The sequence below is a fragment of the Hordeum vulgare genome, chromosome 5H, assembly GCF_904849725.1.
Source record: "Hordeum vulgare subsp. vulgare chromosome 5H, MorexV3_pseudomolecules_assembly, whole genome shotgun sequence".
NCBI lineage: Eukaryota > Viridiplantae > Streptophyta > Magnoliopsida > Poales > Poaceae > Hordeum > Hordeum vulgare.
Genome location: NC_058522.1, coordinates 68,956,077 through 68,968,348, shown reverse-complemented (window position 1 = coordinate 68,968,348; position 12,272 = coordinate 68,956,077). Strand labels below are relative to the sequence as shown.

General features: G+C 40.6%; 1 protein-coding gene across 1 annotated transcript; it reads right to left on the bottom strand.

Annotated features, from left to right (window-relative positions):
- Positions 1–10,387: 10,387 nt before the first annotated feature.
- LOC123399982 (aminopeptidase M1-C-like) lies at positions 10,388–12,228 on the bottom strand. The gene is made up of 5 exons (XM_045094370.1): positions 12,126–12,228; positions 11,969–12,036; positions 11,790–11,867; positions 10,738–10,815; positions 10,388–10,615 (listed from the first exon to the last, which is right to left on the bottom strand). Exons 1-5 carry the CDS (start codon positions 12,220–12,222, stop codon positions 10,433–10,435), a joined length of 504 nt encoding a protein of 167 aa, XP_044950305.1. The 5' UTR covers positions 12,223–12,228; the 3' UTR covers positions 10,388–10,432.
- Positions 12,229–12,272: the final 44 nt, after the last annotated feature.

Genomic DNA, 12,272 nt, shown 5'->3' with positions numbered 1-12,272 from the left:
TTTCAGAGATAGGGAAAGGAAAGATGAGGAGGTTCTGAAGAGGCTCTTCAAGCCGTGACCCCAAGGATGATGGAAGTGAGAAGAAGCCCAAGTATCTGGTCCCTCGAGTCGTAGAAGTTCGAGCATGCGAGTGGCCAAGCGACGTGTTCTTACGCGCCGCTGGAATTTAATGAGGACTTTTATCACTTGGTGGAAAACGCAGGCCTTACAGCCTTCGTTGAAGATAAGTGTCCGCAATACCTCCTCCTCACTAATATCTTCGTACAAAGCTTTAACTTCTATCTGAGGAAGAATCCTCCTATGGTTGAATTCAAACTTTATGATATCCCCTAGCGCATGTAACCCCAGGATTTTTGCAATGTTTGCAAATTACCTTACGCTTGGGATATTCATGAACCTCGTCCATGGGACTTGGAAGCTTTCATCGATACAATTGTTGTAGGAGAGGAGAGAGGAGTGTCTTGCGCTAGAGCTGCTAGCATTCATTTTCATGTGCTTCGGTACTTCTCACTTTTTGTGGGAAAAAATTTGATTGGCCATGGGAAGGCTGGGTCACTTAGTTCCCCAGATCTTGCGGTCTTGCGCGAAGCCCTTTATAACGATAAAACTTATAGATTGGGCGGTATAGTAGCTCAACGGTTGAGCACGAACCGTTCTAAGGGCATTGTCTATGGAGGTATCTATGCTACTCGTCTTGCTAGACACTTTGAGATACCTATTAGACTAGAAGAGGAAGAAGAGATTCTTCTTCCTGAGAGATATCTACATTACGATAGCATGGTTCGCCATGACTTTCTTGATAGAGATATAAAAGGAAGGATGATTTATAACCTGGTATTGAGTCAGGGTACTCGTGAGACTATTACTTTGCCTGCTCCTTCTTTGTTCAATCTTCATGCAGGCAGGTACATTATTATGCCCTCGGACATCTACGCATATTGGGGCCTAGCCCAACCACAGGTGCCCGTGCCCGAGACCAGTCGAGTACCAGACGCCAGTTTATCAGTGGGAGCCAGAGGAGCTCACACAGCAGTGGCATCCTCAGTCCTCTGGAGTACCCCGGAGCTGGTTCTTTCCCTCCATGGGAGTAGACCAACTTAGGCCAAAAGCCTAAGCTTGGGGGAGTACGTGTTCTCACCGACTTTACATTCTTGCTTATGCTTTCACTTTGTTAGCCGGTGTTCACACTTTGCCACTGTATCATCCATGTTAGTTTATTTCTTTTTCTCATTTTTCCTTTCGTGTGTCTGTCTAGTTTGAACCCAAAAAGATTTTATTTTTTCTTCTTTTGCTTGTTGGGATCTTTCCCATGTAAATAGTTTTCTTTTTCTTTGGGTCAAGGTAGAAGATATTGGTTACAATGTTTAGTGGCTCTTGCATGCATACCTATTTAGCTTTCAGAGAGCCATATTACTTTGTATTCTCCTTTGTGTTTGCCTGCAGATTCCAGCTTTAGTCCAATGCACGAGCACGCTTATTATTGTTCACATTGTTCGGTCGTGCAAGAGAAAGGCAATAATGACGATATATGATGAAGTGACTGAGCCTGGAAAAGCTGGTATGAACTCGATCTATTTTGTTTTTTTAAATATGACTAGCTCATCATGCCTGATTCAGCTTTGTTGTGAGAGAAACATGTTTGCAATGACAACTTAGAGATCATAGTTTCTTATGCCATGCTTACTTAGCTAGGAGCTTATAATGGTTTGTCTTGGATGCCCATATGAATTTTGAGATGACTGTGTTGTAGTATGATAGGATGGTATCCTCCTTTCAATGATTCAAGTGGCTTGACTTGGCGCATGTTCACGCATGTAGTTGAAACAAAATCAACATAGCCTCTATGATATTCATGTTCATGGTGATTTATGTCCTGCTCATGCTTGCACTCAATGTTAGTTAATCTCATTGCATTTTGATGACTGTGGTCGCTCTCTAGTTGATCGCTTCCCAGTATTTTGCTAGCGGGAATAGTGCTTGTGCATCCACTCCCATAAACCCAAAGTTGTTCCATATGAGTCCACCATACCTACCTATATGCGGTATCTACCTGCCGTTCCAAGTAAATTTGCATGTGCCACTCTCTAAACCTTCAAGAAATAATCTGTTTTGCATTCCTGAAGCGCTCATGTGGTGACAGGGGCTATCAGTATCTTCCATGCTAGGCGTGTTATCCTCGATATGTGTTTATTCACTATCATTCACAAGAAAGGGGCCGGTAATTGGAATTCCCAGTTCGATGCTCAAATCGAAAAGATAATTGCAAACAAAACTCCGCCAGGATTGATGTTGGTATGGACGGTACCCGAGGATTCGGCTAGCCGTGGAGTGTGATTGATTGGTGGTGGGGGAGTCAAAACTTTACTTTTCTGTTTGGGAACCGCCTATAGCATGTGTAGCGTGGAAGATGTTGAGAACTCTTAGTCATTGCGTTGACAATGAAAGCATGCCACCCAAAATTATTATCTCTGATTTCAAAGCTTGAGCTCTGGCACCTCTGCAAATCAATGCTTACCTCTGCGAAGGGCCAGTCTATTTATGTTCCTGTTGAGTCATCCTCCTCTTATAAAAGCACCAATTAGAGAGCACCTCTGTCGTTTTTATGATTTTCTTTTAACTGTGTTGAGTATGACCGTGACTGGACCTTCTTTGCCATGAATTACAATGTTTAGTCAGCCCTTGGTCTTTGAAGGTGCTCTGCATTTATGTTTTGCGGTCTCAGAAAGAGCCAGCAAGATACCATCTGTCTGTACTGCTTCATGTTGTTTGATTGAAGTGTTGACATTTGAGGCTTATTATTATTTGCTCGCTAGCTGATTATGCCATTGATATGAGTTCACCGTGAGACCTAGATGTCATTTTCTTTTGTGGTTTGCTTGTGATCTTGCTGAAATTCTGGTTATGAGTTAGATATAGTTGCAACAACAAGATCAAACAGAGTTCGTCAAAGTTTTTCTTTTGTCTCTTTCAGTTTGTCAACTGAATTGCTTGAGGGCAAGCAAGGCTTTAAGCTTGGGGGAGTTAATACGTCTCTGTCGTATCTACTTTTCCGAACTCTTTTGCCCTTGTTTTGGACTCTAATTTGCATGATTTGAATGGAACTAACCCAGAATAACGTTGTTTTCAGCAGAATTGCCATGGTGTTGTTTTTGTGCAGAAATAAAATTTCTTGGAATGACCTGAAAATTTACGGACAATTTTTCTGGAATTAATGAAAAATACCTGCGCAAAGATCCACCGGAGGAGGTGAGCCAGTGGGCCACAACCCCAGGGGCCGCGGCCACACACCCCCCCCCCCCAGGCCGTGCCGTGAGGGCTTGTGGGGCCCACGAGGCTCCACCGCCTCCAAACTCAGCTCTATATATTCTGTTTCGCCCGGAAAAAAATCGGAGAGAAGGATTCATCGTGTTTTATGATATGGAGGCGCCGCCACCTCCTGTTCTTCATCTGGAGGGCAGATCTGGAGGCCGTTCTGGGCTCCGGAGAGAGGAAATCGTCGCCGTCGTCATCATCAACCTTCCTCCATCGCCAATTCCATGATGCTCTTCACCGGTCGTGAGTAATCTCATCGTAGGCTTGGTGGACAGTGATGAGTTGGATGAGATCTATCATGTAATCGAGTTAGTTCTGACGGGGATTGATCCCTAGTATCCACTATGTTGTGAGATTGATGTTGCTACTACTTTGCCATGCTTAATGCTTGTCACTAGGGCCCGAGTGCCATGATTTCAGATCTGAACCTATTATGTTGTCGCCAATATATGTGTGTTTTAGATCCTATCTTGCAAGCTGTAGTCACCTACTATCTGTTATGACCCGGCAACCCCGGAGTGACAATAGACGGAACCACTCCCGGAGATGACCAAAGTATGAGGAGTTCATGTATTCACCACGTGTTAATGCATTAGTCCGGTTCTTTATTAAAAAGAGAACCTTAATATCCCGTAGTTTCCATTAGGACCCCGTTGCCACGGGAGGGATGGACAATAGATGTCATGCAAGTTCTTTTCCCTAAGCACATATGACTACATACGGAATACATGCCTACATTAGATTGACGAACGGGAGCTAGTTACTTATCTCTCCGTGTTATAGCTGTTACATGATGAATCACATCCGGCATACTCATCCATCACCGATCCACTGCCTATGAGTCTTTTACTACTAGTCCTTGCTACTATTGTTACTCTGTTGCTACTGCTGTTACTCTATTGCTACTGCTGTTACTCTGTTGTTACTTGCTACTGCTCTCACTATTGTTGTTACTTGCTACTGCTGTCACTACTACTGTTCCTTGCTACTGTTGTCACCACTGTTGTTACCTGCTACTTTGCTGTTACCTGCTGCAAGACTTTACTGGCGTCATTGATACAACAAGTCAGGGATAGTCTGTCGTCAACAGACCCTTTTCCGGCACTGATGACCCACAAGCGTATGGGATCGCAGCAGTTTTTGAGGGTAGAGTATTCAACCCAAATTTGTTGGTTCGCCAAAGAAGAAGCGGAAGAAGATTCTCAAGTATTAGCAACTGAGTTTGTCAGATTCAACCACACCTGAAAGATTAGTGTCTGCAAGCAAAGTATCAGTAGCAAAGTAGTATGATAGCAACGCTGCCAAAAACGATCTGTTGACGGCAGACTATTCCTAACTGTTGTATCAATGGCGCGGGTAGGTTGCACATGGATGAGTAACTATTCTTCCCCAACAACAGTGTTGGAAAAGATCTTGCAAAAAGTAACAGCGAAGTAGCAAGGAACAGCAGTAGCAGCAGCAGCAGAGTAATAGCAGTAGCAACAGTAATAGCAAAGTGGCCCAATCCCTTTTGTAGCAAGGGACAGGCCTAGGCAAAGTAACGTAGCAAGAACCAGTAGTAAAGGACTCGTAGGCAGTGGATTGGTGATGGATGAGTATGACGGATGTGATTCATCATGTAACAGCTATAACATAGAGAGATAAGTAACTATCTCCCGTTAGTCAATCTAATGTAGGCATGTATTCCGTATGTAGTCATACGTGCTTAGGGAAAAGAACTTGCATGACATCTATTGTCCATCCTTCCTGTGACAGGAGGGTCCTAATGGAAACTACGAGATATTAAGGTTCTCCTTCTAATAAAGAACCGGACCAATGCATTAACACGCGGTGAATACATGAAATCCTCATACTATGATCATCTCTGGGAGTGGTTCCGGCTATTGTTACTCCGGGGTTGCCGGGTCATAACACATAGTAGGTGACTACAACATGCAAGATAGGATCTAAAACACACATATATTGGCGACAACATAATAGGTTCAGATCTAAAATCATGGCACTCGGTTCCTAGTGACAAGCATTAAGCATAGCCAAGTAGTAGCAACATCAATCTAGAACATAGTGGATACTAGGGATCAATCCCCGTCAAGAACTAACTCGATTACATGATAGATCTCATCCAACTCATCACCGTCCAGCAAGCCTACGATGAGATTACACACGAACGGTGAAGAGCATCATGGAATTGTCGATGGAGAAAGGTTGATGATGACGATGGCGACGATTACCCCTCTCCGGAGCCCGAAACGGACTCTAGATCTGCCCTCCAGATGAAGAACAGGATGTGGCGGCACCTCCGTATCGCAAAACGCGATGAAACCTTCTCTCTGATTTTTTTCCGGGCGAGATGGAAGATATAGAGCTGAGTTTGGGGGCGGTGGAGCCACGTGGGACTCCACAAGCCCTCACGGCGCGGCCAGGGGGGTGGCCGCGGCCTGTGGGCTTGTGGCCCACTCGTCCACCTCCTCTGGTGGATCTTTGCGCATGTATTTTTCTTTTATTACAGAAAAAATCTCCGTAAATTTTTAGGACGTTCCGAGAACTTTTATTTCTGCGCAAAAACAACACCATGGCAATTCTGCTGAAAACAACGTTAGTCTGGGTCAGTTCCATTCAAATCATGCAAGTTAGAGTCCAAAACAAGGGCAAAAGAGTTCAAAGAAGTAGATACGACGGAGACGTATCACGCACCGTTGCTATCATACCACTTTGCTACTGATACTTTGCTTGCAGACACTAATCTTTCAGGTGTGGTTGAATTGACAACTCAGCTGCTAATACTTGAGAATATTCTTTCACTTCCCCTTGAGTCAAATCAATAAATTTGGGTTGAATACTCTATCCTCGAAAACTGTTGCGATCCCCTACACTTGTGGGTTATCATTAGCTACATAATGTTTCTTCACATATCAAATGCCAAAACACACACATACACACACACACACAGATATATATATATATATATATATATATATATATATATATATATATATATATATATATATATATATATATAACCGGAAACTCACTAAGAAGAAAGTGATGACAGTGAAAGACCAAATTAATACAAGTTCACACATAAGGTGCATACACACTTATTCTAATAAAATAACATAGAAGAGTTTCTAGCTAAAGTATTTAAATGCAACAACAAATGCGACCAAGATTGCAACTAAGGTAACAATTGATCCAACATCATAGTGATACCAAGCCTCTTTATTAAGGGAATATTTTCTAATCCTTCTAATCTTCAAGCGCATTGCATCCATCTTGATCGCGTGATCATCGACGACATCGGCAATGTACAAGTCCAATATCATCTTCTCTTCAACTCTTTTCAATTTCCCTTTCAAATCCTCGTTTACTTTTTCAACTAAATTTAACTTCTCGACAATAGGGCCCGTTGGATTTTCCGGTTCGACTACCTCCTAGATAAAAATATCTATGTCAAACTTCATGGGCATAATTGTCATACACACGAAATGCAACAAATAGTTAAAAAAGAGAATATACCACATAAGAATCGTAAACCGGACGAAGGCCGACGGGCACGGATATCAAAACCATGACACTATGTATAACAAACAATCATACAAGTAAGAGAATTATACAAGTAACTATCTAAATCATGCAAATAATATCTTTTTCGTAAAAAGGATAAGAACAAGGGGCTCACCAAGGTGGTGCCGACGGCAACGGGACGGTGCGGGCGATCGACGGTGCTTAGGATGGGGACGGCACTAAGTAAACCACACCTACACATATGCAAACTAGGAAGTTAATTTGAGCTCACATTGCATATAAATCAAATAAACTCCCACATAATTACTCCCAAACTAAAATCCACAAATCACTATACTTATAGAGCATTGCACGATCCGATCTAGCATTGAGAGATGAAAGGACAAAGTTGCTAACCTTTGTGAACACTTGGAGAGATGGGGTGCCTCAAACCTTGACAAATCTTGGCAAAAAATGGAGGTTGAGCTCGAGCCAAGGGGAGAAGAGAGAGGGGAATGGAGAAAATAGAGCAATGTGCTTGGGCTAGACGAAGCGGTTTATATAGGAAAATATTTAGTCCCAGTTTGTATCACAAACCAGGGCTAAAGGTCTACCTATAGTCCTGGTTTGTGATACAAACCGGGACTAAATGAGCTCGTGGGGACCCCAGCCTGACACCAGCCTACCACCAACCCGTTAGTCTCGGTTTGTATCACAAACCAGGACTATATGTCCAAATTGGACCGGGACTAATGGTGCCCATGCCCCCCCGACCGCTCCTAGCCGCTGGAACCGGGACTAATTGTCACATTAGTCCCGGTTCAAAACCAAACCGGTACGAAAGGGTCAAACGAAAGACCTGTTTTCTACTAGTGGTAACAATGGTATTGATGTCCTCATCAAATGGTGGATATGACTCCGCTAGTGATTATGATGAGGAGACTTTGGATCTTATTGCCAGAGACTAACAAGGTGTCTACGATACTGAATAGGAAATATAATACATGGATGCTAACTACGCCGACAGGTATGAAAGTTTAGTCGCTCAACGTGTTTTGAGTGTGCCGATAACACAAGTTGAGCAAAATCAGTGGCACAATTTTTTCCATACAAAAGGAGTTGTGAATGAATGTTCTGTTCGCATCATCATCGATGGGGAATGTTGCAACAACTTGGCTAGCATGGAGATGGTGGAGAAGTTGTTTCTCACCACCAGACCACATCCTCATCCTTATTACATCCAATGGTTCAACAATAATGGCAAGGTTAAGGTAACACGTATTGTTCGTGTGCATTTTAGCATCGCTTCATATTCTGATTATGTTGATTGTGATGTGGTACCCATGCAAACATGTTCTGTTTTACTTGGTAGACCAGGGCAATTTGATAAAAATTCTATACACCATGGTAGGACAAATCAATGTACTCTTATTCATAGGGATCACAATATAACTTTGCTTCCTATGTCTCCTGAACATATTATGAAAGATGACGTTGCTAGAGCTAGTAAAACAAAATAGGAGCTAAATAAGAGTGAAAATCAGATTGTGGCAAAGGAATTTGAGGAACACAATAAGCCTAAAAAACCATCATCTAGCGTCGCATCAGAAATAAAAATGAAGACTGGATGTTTACTTGCTACTAAATCTGATATTACTCACCTGGATTTTACTACATCTGTTTGCTATACATTTGTGTGCAAAGAGGTATTATTTTCGTTTGAGGATGTGCCTCCCTCCTTGCCTCCTGCTATCACTAACATTTTGCAGGAGTTCGCTGATGTCTTTCCACAATACGTGCCACCGGGATTACCACCTAGTAGAGGGATTAAGCATCAGATTGACTTAAATCCCGGTGCATTGCTACCCAACCGTGCACCATACCGCACCAATCCAGAGGAGAGAAGGAGATTATGCGTCAAGTACAAGAGATGCTCGACAAAGGTTATATACGCGAATCCCTTAGTCCTTGTGTTGTTCCTATTTTCCTAGTGCCGAAAAAGGATGATACATCGCGTATGTGTGTTTATTGTAGAGGCATTAATAATATTACTATTCATCATTGTCATCCTATTCCTAGGCTTGATGATATGCTTGATGAATTAAGTGGCTCTACAATTTTCTCCAAAGTTGATTTGCATAGTGGATACCATAAAATTCGTACGAAATTGGGAGATTAATGGAAAACAACATTTAAAACTAAGTTTGGACTATATGAGTGGTTAGTCATGCCTTTTGCGTTGTCTAATGCACCTAGTACTTTCATGAGATTAATGAACGAGGTTTTACGTGCTTTCATTGGACGATTTGTGGTAGTCTATTTTGATGATATACTGATTTATAGTAGATCCTTGGAAGAACACTTGGAACATTTGCATAGTGTTTTTATTGCTTTATGTGATGCATGTTTGTTTGGTAACCTTGGGAAGTGCACCTCTTGCACCGACTGAGTCTCTTTACTTGGCTCTGTTGTTACTCCACAGGGAATTGAAGTTCATAAAGCAAGATTGAAACAATTGAGAGTTGGTCGCAGCTCAAAACGGTCACACAAGTGAGGAGTTTTCTTGGCCTCGCTTGTTTCTATAAGAGTTTTGTGAGATATTTCAGCATCATTGTTGCACCTCTCAATGAGCTTACAAAGAAGGATGTGCCTTTTGCTTGGGGTACCGCACAGGAAGAAGCCTTCACGGTATTGAAAGATAAGTTAACACATGCTCATTTACACCAACTTGATGATTTTAGTAAGACTTTCGAGCTTGAATGTGATGCTAGTGGAATTGTATTAGGAGGTGTGTTATTACAAGATGGTAAACCTGTTGCATATTTTTCAGAAAAAATGAGTGGGCCTAGTATGAATTATTCTACTTATTATAAGGAATTATATGCTCTTGTTCGGACTTTGGAAACATGGCAACATTATTTATGACCCAAAGAATTTATTATATATTCTGATCATGAATCTTTGAAACATATTAAAAGTCAAGCAAAACTGAACCGTCGACATGCTAAATGGGTTGAATTCATTCAAACTTTCCCTTATCTCATTGAACACAACAAGGGTAAAGAAAATGTTATTGTCGATGCATTATTTCAGGCGCGACCGACGCCCAGGTGTCCGCGGGCATTTGAGGGGCCAGATTTTAGGGCTCCGGCTATAGATTCTCTTCTTACACTTCCATAGTTAGTTCATGGATAAGGTTTAACCTAGGGAACAATCTTCAAAATCTGAATTCCATTATGTCTGATAAACAGGCAAGGTGTCGTAAGTGGTGACTCAAGCTAGGTTATACAAATTGATAGAAAGTTGTGCATGTTTAAACTTGTCTTAGAGATTTCAAAATGATTACTTTATGTTTGGGTACAAGAAAATTATTATTTTTCATCGATGTGAGTAATATTTATCCCTAGACACTCTGTTATTTACAACTATGTTTAATAGTTTAAGACTAAATATTTTCTCGATGCCTTCTGAACATCACTCGAGCAAATAAGGTACACTGTCAATGCATAATAATTAATAAAACTATGTTATTTTGGACAACAATAGTACTTTTAGGAAGCAAGCTTCCCCACAATTGATAAGCATATAAATCATAACACTACAAGAAAACGACACATTAGGGCTTGTGAAGCAGTTCATGCACCGTGTGTGCAAGCTTGGGCTCACTTCGGATACCATCAATCCATCTCATGTTGATACGCACCATCTGAAGTTTTTCTTGTAGTGCACTCTGAATTTCCGGATCTGGGTAGTTTGTGAAGACCTTGGCAATCTCCTCTGCTTTGTCATTGGTAGTGAACTGACACAAAAAAATTGGTAGTGGACATTAGAAATAGTCATATGTTAAAATTGACTAAGAATTTGTTGAATGGGAAATATAGTAGTTGCCAACTAAAGCCATAAGAGTTCATGTGAATGTACCAATGGAAGAATGTCGTTGATAATACTCCACATTAGGTCTCTTTCGGGAATAACCTTCAAGACACGGTCCCAGTTTTCCTACAAATGGAATGAAAGATAATTATAATTAGATCAGCCTTAGTTTCTACAATAATTAATGACCTACTAGCAATAACATGAATCATTTGCCTTATCCCAAGGAAATGGTGAATATAAGAAAGTCTGAACGCTTGTTTTTAAAATTCAGTGTCCCATCAATAAATTTTACGAGTTAGTTGAAATTAAAGATAAAATTAGATTACAAAAGGAATTTACGAAATATTTGAGGTGTTTTGTAATGAAACTTTCTTGTGGTGCACGTGTTGAGTATCATTGTTGTAAAATTCTTAAGTTATATATACAATTCTCTATGTGTTAATATGCCACTTATCCTTGGATTTACTTAATAGTGGCCTTTAACTATTTTCATAGGCATCAATGTACACAAAGTAGTGACATACATAGTAATCTGAACATGTGGTCATAGTCACAAACAACATGTGGATGCTCTCAATCACTCGATGTGATTATACTTCTATATATTGGTATTCTTGGGACATGTTATTTGAAGCACAATGAAGAAATAATGGTCAACCCAGGATAATGGGTAAATCGCCTGGTTTATCGGCATATCGGCCTATTTATTGTCCACTTTATCTTATCAGTCACACATCAATAAGAAATTAATCGGCTGATTTATCAGCATATCGGGGGATATCTTGAGTAGTGATATTTTGAATGTATGACTTTATTAGTGTATGTCGATTTCATTTGAGATGGCACATTCATTTGAAAGAAATACAATTTATCTCCATTTATTCATGCTCACATTTAAACTCTTGTAACATCTAAATTTGAACAATGGAGTACTCAAATATGCCCACTAAAGTCAATGCTATTTCAGGTGGGTATTATTAAAGAACACCGTGTATATTTCATTATGTCGAAATTTGTATTGAATCAGAGTTTCCTATCATAGTCAACTGTTTCAACTTTCTAAATAGAACTCCACCACCCGACTGAATGGAACTTACCTTCAACCAGCTCCATGTCATTTCACGTGCATCTATTCCAATACCTTTAAGAACATAAACTGCATGATAACTTGGGATCTACGAGGAGGAGAAACATGTTACTGGTAAATGTGGTATTTCTATTGTATGCTTATTTTATCTTGGATTCAAATAAATGGATAAGGAAAAATATAAGCCACCTCATTAGTGAATATTAAATTCAGTGATTCAAGAACAATATCCTTATCCCACGAAGAACATAATGTGCCTACAAACAAGTAGGGAAGTCTTTCATGACAACCAAAAATCATCATGAAAAATCTCTGTTAATTTATTATGGTAAGAAAAGTTACACACCTAAGACACGCAACTTTTCATCCTCATCACCCAAGTTCTTGTAGAGTTTTCGAAGAGAATCATATTTAGATCTATTTGAACTACTAACATTTTGCATCACAGATAGGTATGCAGCCTACAACACATTATGGTCACAAAATTGAAGAA